Source organism: Haemorhous mexicanus, chromosome 1, assembly GCF_027477595.1.
Source record: "Haemorhous mexicanus isolate bHaeMex1 chromosome 1, bHaeMex1.pri, whole genome shotgun sequence".
NCBI lineage: Eukaryota > Metazoa > Chordata > Aves > Passeriformes > Fringillidae > Haemorhous > Haemorhous mexicanus.
In genome coordinates, this window is record NC_082341.1 from 16,891,255 (window position 1) to 16,906,301 (window position 15,047).

Consider the following 15,047-nt stretch of genomic DNA (forward strand, 5'->3'; position numbering starts at 1 on the left):
AGTTACTTTAAGCTTTGTTTACTATCACACCATGCATGCAGAGCATGGATAAATGACACTATGGATCTGCTGCTCCAGCTAGATCCCTACAAATCTATGGGGTCTGATCCCTGCAAATCTGTTGGGCCTGAATTCTCAAAGAATTGGCTGAGGTCATCACAAAGCCTTTCTCACTGATCTTTGAGTGGTCTTGGGAATCTGGAGAGGTCCCAGCTGACTGGAAGCTGGAGAACATCATTCCAACTTCCAAGAAGGGCAAGAAGAAGGACCCCAGAAACTACAAGCCTGCTAGTTTCACTTCAGTAGCTGGCAAATTCACAGAAAAGATTATTCTGGGAAGTACTGAAACACAACACCTGGAGGACAATGCAGTCATTGGTCAGAGCCAGCACAGGTTCATGAAAGAAAGTCCTGCTTGTCAAACCTGATTTCCTTCTACAACAGGGTAACCCACTGATCTAGGAAAGCCAGCAGATGTGAGCCTTTTGGACTTCAGCAAAGCTTTTGATACCGTCTCTCACAGTGTCCTTCTGGAGAAAGCATCCAGCTCACAGCTGGACAACCCTGTTACAGAATGGGTGACCATGGGATCATGGGCACAAAGGGTTACAGTGAATGGGGTGACCTCAGACTGGTGATTTGCCACTGCTGGGGTTCCATGGAACTCCGTCCTCACCCCTGTGCTCTTTAACACCTTCATTAATGACTTGGACACAGGACTTACCTGGATACTAGGTAGGTTTGCTGATGACATTTAACTGGGAGAGCTATTGACTCCCTCAAGGGCAGCGAGACATCGAGAAATTAAGAGGACTGGGCAATCACCAACCATACAAAGTTCAACAAGGGCAAGTGCCAGATTCTGCACCAGGGATGGGGCAACCCTGGTGGTGCGTAGAGACTGGGCAATGAGAGGCTGGAGAGCAGTGCCATGGAAAGGGACCTGGGGGTCCTGGTCCATGGCAAGTTGAACCTGAGCCAGCAGTGCCCTGGCAGCCAGGAGGCCAACCCTGTCCTAGGGAGCATCTGGCACAACATGGCCAGCCGGGCAAGGGAGGGGATTGTCCTGCTCTGCTTTGGGACTGCCCCCCCTTGGATCTTATGTGCAGTTTTGGGTGCCACAATACAAAAAAGACATTAAGCTGCTAGAGGGTGTCCAACGAGAGCCTCCAAGGATGGTGAAGGGTCTGGAGGGGAATCCATATGAGGAGCAGCTGAGGTCACTCAGTCTGTTCAGTCTGGAGGAGAGACTGAAGGGAGACCTCAGTGTGGTCTTCAAAAACCTCATTAGGGGAAGCAGAGGAGCAAGTACTGATCTCTTCACTCTCATGGTCAGTGACAGGACATGAGGGAAGGCACGAAGCTGAGTTAAGGGAGGCTTAAGTTTAATATCTAGAAAAAAGTTCTTCACCCGAAAAGGGGCTGAGCACTGTAATAGCTCCCCAGTGAGGTGGCCACCAGCACCAAGCCTGAGAGAGTTCAAGAAGCTTTCAGACAATGCTTTCAGGCACATGAAGTGGTTTCTGGAGTGTCCTGAACAGCACCAGGAACCGGACTTGATGATCCTGATGGATCCCTACCAACTCAGGGTGTTCATGATTCTACAATTTGCTTGTTCCATGGCCATTGACTTTCAAGAGCATCCAAATGTATCAGAGAGAAACCTCGGTCTGGCCAAGGAGTATTAAAGTAGGTAGATCATCAGCATGATGTGATAAATGAGACAAATGACATTTGCATATCTTAAGTGTCTGTTCAGGACCTGCATGACACTTCCTATATTAAGAAGGATTGTACTTATAGGCCTCTATTTTCTGTAACAGCTTCTGCTGTTTTGAGGGCTAAACCATGATCCCATACCCTCTGGGCAATTAAGGGTTAAAGAGTCCTGAATTCACATAGTGCAGTTTCTTAACTTCTCTAGAAGATGAGAGTATACTTTTTATACATCTTGATTGAGGAAGGGACAAAACTGCAATTTTAAGATACTTTTAAAATGTAATGGATTTCAGATGCCATCCTATGAATTCTCTAGTATATTTGATTTTTGAATGTTTAATTTGCTAAGGGAACTGCTTCTTCCCTGGCATGAAAACACAATTATTAAAGCTCATTTCATTATTTTGAGACTGTTAGTACAATTTGGGTCATTGTTTAACACACCATTGCTATGAAAACACTGAAAATACTCTAATGATTAATAGGATTTGTTACTTTAAATAATCATGTTGAACCTCATTTGCATGACTTAGGCTTGTTACTTCCATATGACTGATGGATCTGTAGTACATCCAGCTTTGGAAAGTTGCTATTCATCTGCAGACTGTCCTCTTTAACTGCTATGGGGACAATAATTCTGCAACGTGGAGCTCACAGCTGTGTATCACATCTCATCCCATCCTACTGCTATGAGAGGCATCCTCTGAGAGATTTCCTCCTGCACTTTGGTGATAACTTTTAGGGTATTTTGTTCTTCACCCCTGCACAGAATGGAAGCACATTCTATGGTAAGTCCAAAGAGGCAGCAGGAGGACTTTGTTACTGCACATGGACAGTATCCTGCTGAGCCTTGGCCACAAGTAAGTCCTTTCTGGCTGAGCACACACAGCTGGAGAGAAATTTAGAAGTGGACAATGAAGCCTGAAAGCAGCTCACAGCCCCTCCTAGGGATAAACCTTCCTCTTTCCTTTCCTCCCGCACCCACACTCTCCACTCTAAGCTGCAAGGAGTTCCAAATGGTCATAAAGCCAAAACCAACCCTCCCAACAGAGACTTCCATAGGGCTGCACAAAAAGCAAAGAACTCTCTCACAAGGACTACTCCTGCTTCTCCTGTGCCCACCTCCCCTCACCCCTGGCACTGCCAGGTCCCAGCAGTGCCTGTGATGAGCCCCTGTGTGCTGAAGCTTTTGCTCACAGGCAGAAACTCTCAGTGAAGCCCAGCTGCCCAACAAATACTGCAGCTGGTCTGCTGCACACACACACAGCATTGTCATATGACTGTCTTCATGTATGTTATCATCTTCTCATTAAATAACAGCAGGAGCTGTTTCAGATGGAAAGATTTTGACTCAAAAGGATTTTCTGTTGCTCCAGAACAGATGACATTCCTGGCAGAAAGTGCTGAAGCCCAATGACGAGCTCTCTTCATTTGATGTGGTCCTTACCACTCACATCAACATCTATATGGACACAAGTGAGAGCAAAGAAATAGCAGTGGTTTGTAGAGACTGCTCTGCCTGGATTTCAGCCACAGAGAAGTGCAGAGATCATCCCTCTATAGATAAAAAAGTCAGCCTCTTCCCATGTTTTTATTCCCAGTGAAAGAATAACAGAAATGAAGACAGTTGTCAACAAATTCCTGTTCAGCTGTTTTTTCAATCATAAAGTCATACAAGCAGATAGGAAAAAACAGAAACACATACATGTTCCGACGTGAAGGCAACCAGTCTGGGAATAGCTGCCATTCCTTTTTCTTTAACTTCTGGGAACATCTTGAAACGTGCAATCAACATAGCATACATGTTAGATATGGCACCACCTGGAGTCCACAGTAATATACTGTTACTTTTTCTATTCATTGTAATACCATTTCAGAACAAACAAGTCTTGCTACAGTTTTTCTATATAAATGTCTCTGCCTTGTGGCAGAAACACAGATTCTTCTTCCTGATGCTCCTCACAGCTGGGCTGTGTAATAACAGGATCTACTACACACAAAAAACCACTTATCCAAAAAGTACCACTGCAAAAAATGACTGGTGCTTCCTTTCACCCTCATTCTAACTACCATCCCTCCTTCAGTCCACAGTCTTAGCTTTCCATGTGCCATCAACACATAATCCCCACTCTATTCCATCTCCTAAGCAGATGCCCTCACAAGGCAACTTCCTAAGGGATTTCCAAGTGCAACCTAACCTGTGCTCTCCTCTCCTAAATCAGGGCGGTGTTTCATGCCCCAGCTTTGAGCAAACCCACCCACCGAGACCCAACAGCCACTATCTTCTGGATAAGTGGAGTGGGAAGAGAGAAGAGAAAGGTAAAAGTGTCATTCTAACAAATATTTTTCATTTTAATTGTCCTCTCATGGGAACAAGGGGCAAAGATTAAATGTCCCTAACACTTGCCTTAAAATCACGGGCATACATTCACTTAAAACAGCCATTTCAAGACGGGTATTTAACCCCCATTCTCCCTCGAATACACAGGAGCTGCTGTAACTAGCCCAGGGCAGACACCCAATACTTGGACAGACAAAGTGAGATAAGATAAAATCCATCCTTTGAGACGAAGGAAGCGCTGTTGGTTATCTGTGCTGGCAAATTAACATTGTTTTGACTTTTGTAAGATTTGTTTTACTCTCACTAGAGATATATACTGTTCCACAGCTCAGACAACTGCGCCCTTCGTTTCTAATCAGCATCCTGGCTCTGCTCTCGCAGTGAGGCTGCCCTGCTGTGGGCTTTTCCTGACCTCACTGGCCCAAGGGAAAATGCCACAGAAGAATGGCATTGCTGGCATACAGGTCAGTGCAGATTGGGGTTTTCTTCCCCCTTCGACTGTCTTGAAAGATATGAATGTATCTCAACACCTTTCTTCCAAATGACAAATTAAGAAATGGAGAGATTAAGAGGAAATGCTCAGGTACCTGTCCCTAAAAAATGCAGATGTCATGTAAGAGCTGCTATTGATGATTTAGGTGACTGAACTAAGTTGAAGCAATTTGGCCCATCTCGTCCAAAGTCATTGGCTCAGTGTCAAAAGAATCAAGACTGAAATGTTTAGCTTCTTCAATACCAGGGTTTCTTATTAGCATTCATTACTCAGTCATTTAACCTTAGCTTACTCATAAGCCTGCATTCGGCTTTTAATTTCGTAGTTGTGTTCACATCCACAGTTAATTGCAGCTAACAAAACACAACTACAGAATTTGGAGATAACAGTCAGGCTTTTATGCTTTATATTTCATTCCAGAGAATGCAGAGAGAACCTTTTCTTTGCAACAGTAGGGTCTTCAGCTAAAGTCATGAAGTGAGAAGACAGCACAGAAATTATTTTGATTATTGTCTAAAAAAGCAGAACCTGCACACTGAGTATTGCTGCCTTAAGAGAGAAAATTATAAAGATGCACTTTGCACAAACCAGAAATTGCAGAGAAAGAAAGAAAGAAAGAATGAGAGGGGGCAGCCCTGCAAATACCAGCACAGGTACACACCTGCCAGGGAGCCCGCCCCCTGAAACACAGGTTTCAGCTCGATGAAGTGAGCTCTGGCACACCATCAGTACCCTGGGCCCGTGCCAGGCAGCACCTTCTGCAGCCCCAGCAGCTCCTCCTGAGGCACACACCTTTCCTGACTCACACAATCCCTACCTGACTTTGCCAGACTCAGGCAGATCTGGCACACCCACCTGAGCCTTTCACCCAGCACTGCTACTGCTCTTCTCTCACCCTGCAGGTGCCTCCTGACCAGCCCCGTGGGAAGGGGAGGAACTAAGGGCAGCTGTACCCACTCAGGTCAGGGTTGGTAACCAACCATCACTCATTTTCCAAAAGCTTTCACTTTGGTCCTGGGATCGTGAGCACACTTAGATGTCAGGTGTGATGTAGGCCAAGGTTTTCAGGGGGATCTCTAAGCACCACAGTAAAAGCTGTCAAGAGCTTTTGCTCTCAGGCTTTTTAGCTAAGAACTCATGAAAAAGCAATGTCAGTTCTTCTCATCTATTTCTCTACATCTGTGGAAAGGGCCAGAATAAAACTCCCACACGACTTCCCACATATGCATTCAGATGTGAGAAGCTGAAGATGAGCCTTGCCTGACCTCCATGGCCTCAGAGAGGCAAATGTCCTAGGCTGTTATCAGTCAGGCCTTTCCTCTACTCCAGAGTGCACTCTTTCCCTCTCCATTAGGTCAACTAACTTCCCTTCCAGAAAGGCTCCTTCTGCAACAGCTAACAGTCTGTTCTCTTTTGACAAGCCAAGATATTATACCCAATGTAAATTCTTCCATTATTTTGCAATTTCATAAGATAGACAAGCCAAAATTTTTGAGCAATGAAATTACAGAGTCAGAGAAGAGGTGACAAAGAGTATAAATCAAAGGACTAAGTGGAATGATTAAAAAAATAAAAAAAAGTCTTAACAATGTTTGTCAATGATTTTTCTACACTAACTTTTTTGCCTTACTGACTTGCCCTGAAGAAACCAGCTTTCTAAGCACCCAAGTACCCCACTGAGAAAAACAGGTCAGCTTCACATGGAAAGCTAACAGCATGCTCTAATGCTGGCAGGGCCTTCCTGACTCCACTGAAATTGCTGGAAGGTATGCTACGTCTTTTCCTGTTTGCTCCAATTTCCCCTGCGGTGATGGAGAGCTTTGTTGTGTTTCTTCCCTCCGTTATTAATACAACAGTCTTTCTATTTTGTGGAATCCATAAAAAGGGGGGGGGCAAAGCAAAACTGCAAGGCAAATGTCTCTTCTCATTATGTTTCCCATGTGCCATTACAGCTGCTCATCATGCAGTGCAATTTGCTCAAACAGACCCTCATAATCACATCCCTGAAATTCATAAACATGCAATACTTTATCTCAAAGAGGCCACTGGTGTTTACTAGCAAGTGTCCTCTCAAACATGCATATTTAATTATATTTACTCTTTAGCTGCAGGGGATGTCATATACCACAGTGTGAAAAACAGAGAAAGCTTGAAATGTCATGTACCAGGTGAAAATATCCCATCGCCACAGCCCCCTGGCCAGCCAACCATCTCTCTCATTTTCCTTAGTGTGACATATTCCAAAAGTACAAACACTGGAGCAATTTCATAGGTGAACCTGAAATGTAGTAATGTCCATATTTAATGCTTTAATCTACAATCTTTTTCCAATATTACATTACATTATAGCCACAATATACTCTATCTTATACTGGGTAGAGTTCTGTTTCACAATACTTTCCACAGTCTTCTTTCTGATTTGACATCAAATGTCTAGAAGGAGAAATGCAGGGAGCGCTTAACAATCCATTTCCACCATTTCAGTGAATAAAATCTTGCCCACCTCTTCCAGGTTCAAGGCTTTGCCCTTTATCCAAGAGATGCTGGGCAGAGCCCCTTTGCCTTGCACAAACCCGTGGGCATGTCTAGAGGCACATGTCAGCAGTCCTATTCATAATGGCCAGACAGTGCGTGAAGCTAAGCAAATACACAAAAATGCTTCCTAATCCCAAAGTGAAAAAATCCCCACACTTTAAATTCCACATCTCTTTAATACAGAAAGCAATGGCCTTCTGCTCCAGGTATGGATTGTACATAACCCCTCCACATGAATGCAACTGCTCATTCAGTACGCCTTTCATTTTACATATTTATGCATGCAAAATGCTCATCTGTACATATTTTTTGTGTGCTTTTGAGAGGCAGCACAACCAACATCCTATCACGACGATGAAATTTTATAAAAGACAGCCTACAGGACAACATCGAAAGTCTTTCTATAAATAACTGTTGCAACCATTTAAAAACCAGCTTTTTTTTTTCCCCAGCAATTTTAACATAAAATTATTCTTTCACTCAGAGACAGGAACTAGTATTTTAGAGTATAATTGTGAAATTACATTAAATATCTATATATTAAATTTTAAAAAATCTTCTACTTACATATTAGTATTTGCTGCTGATGTCAGCCAGTCTGCCGCCAATCCAACCATGTCCAATCCAGTTGAAAGTTGATTAAAATATCTAGGGTGTCCTGCATAAGATGGAAAATGTTATCAAAAGGCTGATGACTCTGAATGAAACTATTCAGTGCTGAACAGTTTATTTACCTCCATATTTCTATAGAGAAGGAAGCGCTTTCAAGGTATGAAACAAAGCAAATGGCAGTAAATACATTTCTTGAAAAAGGCAGGATAATTTCTCTTCTTTCTCATTCCAAAGTCAGTAATTATACTCAACACAGAATAATGAATTCCAACATTCCCTATTATCCTTTCAATATGCCTTGAAAATTAGCACATTGCTGCCTCACAAAAATAGCTGTTTGCTCCCGTTAGTGTGTCACATGTTGTCACTGGATGTGGTTTTGCCTGACTAGGTTTGAAAGGCACACATGAGACACCATCTGAAAAGCTTGCCAGGACATATAACATCAGTGATGAATGGCTAATGATTGTAATAGACAGGGCGAAATGAGAAAATGGAGTATTTTGGTGACTGCTTTGCACATGACTCAATGGCTGATGATTGTACGAAGATGGCAGGGAAGGTGGTGGTCCTTGTCATTTCTTCACTGTCAGAGTGCAATTACAAATAGCCTGGCTACTTGCAACTGTGATTTTAATCCAATGCTATAAAAACAAGCTCTGCTGCCCCAGCAGAATGATGCACAGGACTATATTCAGTGAGCTGATAGCCCCTTTACTTGGTTAATCTAATTGGTTCCTGTTTTTTTTTCTAAAATCCTCCTAGAGATTTTCCTTAAAAATGTGCCTAGAGCCATTAAACACGGGAAGCATTAAAATTCCATTTTTACTAGTTACTTTCCACAAGCCCTTGATAAGTGGCATAATTACTGGTACAAATTATGGATGGTCCACAATTACTTAAATGCCATCCAACTCAAAGGACGGAAGCCTCAGCTTGGAAAACACCTGTCCTGACCCTTAAACGATGTACTGTTATTGAAATCAAGAGAAAACAAAAGATAGAGCAAGATGATTGAGGAAATGCAGACCCGGCACTGAGAGAAAACTTATCTTCAGTCTCCTGTGGCCTCTTATCAGGCGTGAACACATGGCTGGCAGAGCAGCACGGGGAATTGCTCCCCAGCTCCCACCCTGCAGCACACAAAGGCAGAGTAATCAAGCTGAGCAGGCAGATCAGAGCTGAGGATATGGGGCAGGGGACAGATGTGCAAATTCCACTTGCCTGCGCCCTAAACCTGAGACCAGCCCTGTGCTATTGCCATCCAGCCCGATCGGGTTTTGCACAGAGCTCCCCCTCTCACTGACAGGAACTGCCACCTCTCCCTGGTCTGTGCTGCCAAAACCAGGCAGCCAAAGCCCCTGAGCACCGAGGAATGACACTCAGATCCAGCAGAATGAACTGGATCTTGCTCTTCACACTCTTGAGTGCGGTTGGTGGACCTAAGACACACGTGCACCCCCCCATCACCACCAACACAGCCTCAGCCATCCTGCTCCAGGGTCTCTGCCTGCAGAGAACTGCACCTCCCTTGATGGAGGGATTTTGAAGGAGATTTCCATATTTATAGCTTAGGTTCCATATCACAGCTGGATGACAAATTTCACCTGAAAGCAACAGAAAATTAGGAGCTAAAAGCCTTCAGTGGATCGGAACTACAGAAAGACTCAAAGAGAAGGTTACAAAAATTCCTGTTTTGGAAATAAATCCTCACCAAAAGGCTGGGGAATGGCAGAATTTGTATCTGCAGCTGCAGTGTCTCAGTGGTTCTCTGTCAGCCCCACACCCAGCCCAAGGCGACAGCCCTGTTGTCACTGCTTGTTTTTTCAAGCAAACCTCCCAGCACACCACCTGCTTCGGGAGCGCCCTAGGAAGAGGCCCGGGCGCACGCAGGGCTCGGGCAGCCGTGCCCTGGAGCCAGCGAGGTGGAGGGAGCAGCACTGCAGGGAGAGATGTCCGCAGAGAGAGCAGCAGCTGCTGCTGCTGCTGGGAGAGCCCCGAGCAGCCACACCAGTGACACAGCCCGCTCCTCTCCGCGCCCTTCCCTTCTGCAGCGCGGTCATAACATGGAAGGGCAGGGAATGTACTGCCCCAACTGCCCCAGCTGCAGGGGTTTGCCTGTCCGTGTGACACCTCCCTGCGTGAGCAAGCTCTCTTCCCTCGGCTAGACGGCCACGGAAAACTGAGGCTTTGCTGAGAACACAGGCTCCACTGGCCAGGTAAGAAGAGTTCATGAGAGCTGCTCAAAAATCTCTCCCCGGGTGCCTCTGCCTGAAATACACGTCCTTTGCTGAAGTTGTGCCTGAACAAAGAGGTACTAGAAAAGAGATTGTGACAGGGTGAAGAATTGGTTGAGGTGAAAATAGGAGATTATTACTTAATGGTTTGTTTAGCAATACACAATATATTCACAGATATCTCAGAGTAAATCGGGAGATGATGGCCAAGAACCAGAGCCAAGGCACAGGAACACCCGAGGCCGGGCTTTCCCCACTAAGGGCGTTGCCCCTGCCCCACACACCCTCCCAAGCACCCTCCCACCTGCACCGGCTTGAAGCACGGGCATGCCCAGCGGGAACACCCGGCCTCCACAGCCCCCACAGAGAAGCGACGAGAAGGGCTGGGCACGGCCAGACAGCACGGATAAAGGCACGGATAAAGGCACGGATAAAGGCACGGATAAAGGCACGGCTGGCAGCACTGAGTCTGGCCGTGCCTGCAGCCTCACTGCGTGCACGGCCAGTACCGGAGCCTGCCAGGGAGCAAGGCTGGGCCAGAACCGGCTCCTTGCACTCCTCCTGGAGTTTCCAAGCCATTTTTAAACGTTCGTATTACAATTCCCCCGCTCGTTTTCAATTGTCCAGAGCACAGTAACTGAATTTTACACCCATCTTTCCCTGCATTCACAACCACTGCCTTTTACATCCTCTCAGCAAGAATTCTGTCTCTGCTGGTAAGGGGGCAGAAACCGTGGCTTCCCCGGGCACCCCAGTGAGCCGTGGCATGCAGGCAACACCTCGGAGCAACCCACACCTGCCCCTCGGCCGAAAAATCAGCCATCTGCCTCGTCGAATCCCTGGACCTGGGTATCCAGCTGTGAGGCTAATGCAATACAATTTATTTTTCAATCAGCCTCCGGGGCCCTGCAGCCAAACGCCGCCCAGGAGGGGCCGTGTCCGAGGGGCTTCTGCGGCAGGAGTGGAGGCAGACGCTGCCGCCAGAAACCTCACCATACTGTCCTTCCTCTGAGGGTAATTCCAGTGTTTTACTCCGAAGCACATGCCGGAGGGCTCCAGGTGTAAACCCCACGCATTTCGTGAATCCCCTCCGAGGCTGGGGCTGTCATCCCACGGTGCTGAGGAGCAGCAGCAGCCAAGCGAGGTGGCTCTGCACCCCCTGGGCTGAACCCCGCCACCACACTTCACAAAACCCCCCAGCACCCATTTTCAGACTTCAAAAACATTATTTTCATTCAAACAAATTATAAAATGCCAAGATGGGAAAGCCTCCAATATTTATAGAGAGGAAGAGAAATGGCAACATTGTTTTAATGGATCTTTTTTGGATGCACAAAATTAAACAGGACTGTTATGAGAAAACAGGCTACAAGAAAAAACGATTGATGAAAATCAGCTTAGAAACCCTATTTTTTGATTTCCCAGAATCACAGATCCCACATTCTTCATCATTCTGTGCAAACACGTTTCCTATGCCCTATCCAGACTGATCGACTTTGCTCCTCTGGTTATCAATTACTTAACTAATTAATTCAATATTTTACAAACATCCTGACACCACCCGACCCATGCATCAAAACATGCGGATGGTCATTTCCATCCCTAAACGAGGAGGATTACACGGATCCCTCACAGTCTTTACCAGGATCAGTCTGTTCCGTTCTCTTCTCAAAACCTGAGATTTTTTTTGTTTTCCTCTCAACCCCTAGTCACAAATCAGCCTTTTGTCTCTTTCAGTAAACCGCTCTACATTTATTTTTAAGCAATTTCTCAGTAATTCAAATTCCCACTAAGAGCTCTCCGGCCCCCCTATTATTTCCCAATGACAGCCGTAATTGCGGCTCCGGCTCCGCTTTCTGCCTGCTCCACCGCGGTTTAAGGTGGCCCCGCTGCGGAGTCGGGCTCTTCCCCACGCCTGGGCGAGCCCCATGCAGCCTTCCCTCCATCCACGGAGCCCACAGGGGGGCACGACCAACGGGGGATCCCAGGCAGGGAGGAGTCAGCCCATCGCTGCTTTCCCCAGCGAAAAACAACAAATGGCTGTTGAAACAAATCGGACTTTGGTTTTATTGCTTGAGCCTAAAGTTGAAACTAAATCCTCGATATTTCTGTGTAAGGTTCTTCTAAATTCTGTTTTTATTTTATGTCTTGCAGGCGAAGTGACAGACATGGCAAATGGCCGCTCGGAGTTCGAATTTGCAGGCCGTTTGCTGTGATTTCGGCTGCTAAATGGGCTGGTCCTGCTGCCCCCGTGCATGGGCTCCCCTCTGCCCGAGCTCCGCGCCCGCCGCACCCCGCTCTGCAGGGAGCAAGAGGCAATCGCCGGCGCATCACACGGGAAATGATGAAAAGGAACGGCAGAAAGTGGTGAAGGTGGTGCAAAGTCTGCTCAGTGGCACACTCGGCAACTCCGACGCACAGACGCATTAATTTTAAATCGGAAAGGGTGTGCGAGGCTGCACTGACAGCTACAGAGATGGAGCTGCTGGAGTGCTTTATCATTTTGGAAAACGATTTCTGTCTCTGCTAGAAATTGCTTGGAGCTGACAAAATACAGTCACTGCTTCTATCTTTAACGTTTCAAGCTAAATTGAAATGACACCTTTAATCAATGGATGAGACCATACAGGGTAGAAAATGAGCATTGCTATTACCTGTTTTAATTGCATACTTCAGAGTTGTCCTGCAGTTCAATAAAATTTCTTCCAAGGTCTGTGGCTGGTCTGCCAGTTCCCAGTTATATTCCTGGAGCAGCTCATTTGGGTAATGGAAATCAATAACTTTTGTTGATCTATCAAAACTTTTCACCACATACTGAAGTAAAATGTCCACAACGTCTTGCAGGAAAGACATAGTAGTTATTTCTCCATTGCATGTCGGCAGAAGATCTGGGAATGGAGAAATTTAAAAGTTAACTTCGTTTTATGACCACATGCATAGATTCTGAACAAAGCCTTCTCCCATTTCTGTTTACAAAATCTTTACACTGTAGTAAATAAAAACAGGTTTTGTTTTCATTTAATAACCAAACTGGCAAGGTTGTATTTCGAGAAATGTCCTGAGAGATAACAAGATTTAATATCTTATCTAAATTGGCCAATTCTGTCCACAGTATATTTCAGACTAATTTTTAAGACAGTGAGAGCAGGGAAACCAGACAAAAGGGAAAACGAATCTCACAGGAAATAGAGATTGAGCAACAAATGCTACAAACAGCAGCTACAAGCAGCACCCTTAAAACTGTCATTTGCCTTGCAATAAATTACCTTCTTGGTGACTCTCCTCTGCAAGTGACTTGTTGATAATTTAATGCCTTTTTCTGAAACAATGCTGCACGGGTCTTGGTGTACACAGAGCTTCTGTGTAAGAGCGACGGCTCAGTCAAACCAGACTATAGTGAAAGCCCCTAATTTGGGGTCCCGGGCTGCCGAGCAAACGGGAGAGCCCTTGGCTAGTGCCCGTCAGCGGGGAGCTGGGATCTATTTACTGGAGGAGACGATACCTCTAAGGTCAGAAAAGATGAAGTGCAAAAATATCTCGAATTAAAGCTAATGAGTAGGAGAGCGCTCTATCTCCCTCCTCCCTTCCAACCTTAATTACATCGCAGGGTCTTCAATGAGCAGGTCGATGCTTTCAGTGCTCCTTAGAAAGAAAAAGCTGCGGACTCCAATACGCGGGATTTTACTGCTTTGGGTTTTTCTTTTCGGGATTTTTTTTTGCGCGATTTTTCGCAGATTTGAGAAATGCCCGGTGGGGGCCAAGGCTGAGGGCGCAGAGCTCCGCCGCGCACCGCCGGACCCCCCACGCCTCCCCGCAACGCGGGCGGGGGCGATTTCCCGACCGAACCGCGGTTTTTTCCTTGTTAGTTTTAGAGAAGCAGCCTGGCCCGGGAGCGCCGTTACCTGTTGAGTGTAGAAAGGCGTAATTCACGTCCGCTTTTTGACAACCGCAGGGTTTTTTGTCGCAGGTGCAGGTCGGCCTCGGCTCCGCTGCCCCTGGGGCTGCTGCCCTGGCGCCGGTTTCCACGGGCTTCTCGGCATCTCCGTAGAGCAGAGCTTCACAGCGACACGGAGACACGGCCTCATTACCGGGGCATCGACCCTCGTCCCCCGCCCCCCCCCCGCCCGGGGCAGGTCCCGCGGCGCTCCGTGGGCGCGCGCAGCCGCGCCCCCGCCGCGGGCTACCGGGGCCTCCCTGCCCTTACCGCAGAGTTTGTTTCCGATCCCTCCCGTGAACTTCTGGGCAACCTGACACCAAGCTCTGGCTGTAAGAAAAAATCGAGCGGAGAGTCCGTGGGGCGGGAGTGGGCTGACGGCGTCTCGCCCGACCCCCGGCCCCGCTCCCCAGGAACCGCCTGCCCCGCAGAGCCCCGCGGCGCTGGCCCGGGCTCGAGTCGCCGTCGGTCCCCGATTCGTCCCGCCGATCGAGCGGGGGGCTCCGGCGACCGGGCAGCGCTGTCACGGCGGCTCCGTCGAACCGGTCCCGCCCGGCCGCTCGGCGTCCTCCTACCTGTGCCGGGGGTCTCGGCGGCTGCGGAGCCCTCCTCGGCTCCGAAGGGCCAGAAGCCGGAGCCGGGGCTTGCCATGGCGGAGGCGAACCGGCGGGGCGGGCGAGGAGCGGCGAACTGCAGCCCAGGCGGCCCGAGCGAGTGTGCGTGAGTGTGAGTGTGCGGGTGTGTAAGTGCGCGCGGCTGCGCCAGGCGGCGGCAGGCGGAGGGGCGGGAGCGCCCCGGGCACGCGTGGGTGGGAGCGTCTCCCGTGGGCGCCCCCGGGGTGCGCTCCGCCGAGCTGCTGCGGCCGCGCCCCGCAGGCGCTGCTGCCCGGGACGGGGCGGGCGGCTCCACGGGCAGAGGTGCCCGCTGAGGCGGCCAGCGGCGACGGCTGTACTAAGGCGTGTCCGCACCCTGCTGCATCGGAGGAGCGAGGGGCGGCGGTGGGAGGACGGTAGCACTCGGGGCAGACCCGAACTACAGGCGCTGCTTGAGCTGGGGCTGCAGCGGCCTTGGGGGGCGAAGGCGAGCCAGGATGCCTGTGCCGTCTTCACCCTATCGACCGTCCATGCAACCCGGCGGGGCGGGCCGAGAGCGCTGAGCGGAGTGGAATGGTAGTTT

General features: G+C 48.1%; 1 protein-coding gene across 1 annotated transcript in view; it reads right to left on the reverse strand.

The window, feature by feature from the left end:
* GAD2 (glutamate decarboxylase 2) overlaps nucleotides 1–14,631 on the reverse strand; it is a 39,900-nt gene extending 25,269 nt beyond the window's left edge. Inside the window, exons 1-7 of the mRNA XM_059841492.1 lie at nucleotides 14,447–14,631; nucleotides 14,142–14,201; nucleotides 13,840–13,992; nucleotides 12,592–12,825; nucleotides 7,656–7,746; nucleotides 6,719–6,831; nucleotides 3,425–3,540 (exon numbers count right to left, since the gene is read on the reverse strand). Coding sequence (XP_059697475.1) covers nucleotides 3,425–3,540; nucleotides 6,719–6,831; nucleotides 7,656–7,746; nucleotides 12,592–12,825; nucleotides 13,840–13,992; nucleotides 14,142–14,201; nucleotides 14,447–14,522 — 843 coding nt within the window. The 5' untranslated portion in view covers nucleotides 14,523–14,631. The remainder of the gene's footprint in view (nucleotides 1–3,424; nucleotides 3,541–6,718; nucleotides 6,832–7,655; nucleotides 7,747–12,591; nucleotides 12,826–13,839; nucleotides 13,993–14,141; nucleotides 14,202–14,446) is intronic.
* Between the last annotated feature and the right edge of the window lie 416 nt (nucleotides 14,632–15,047).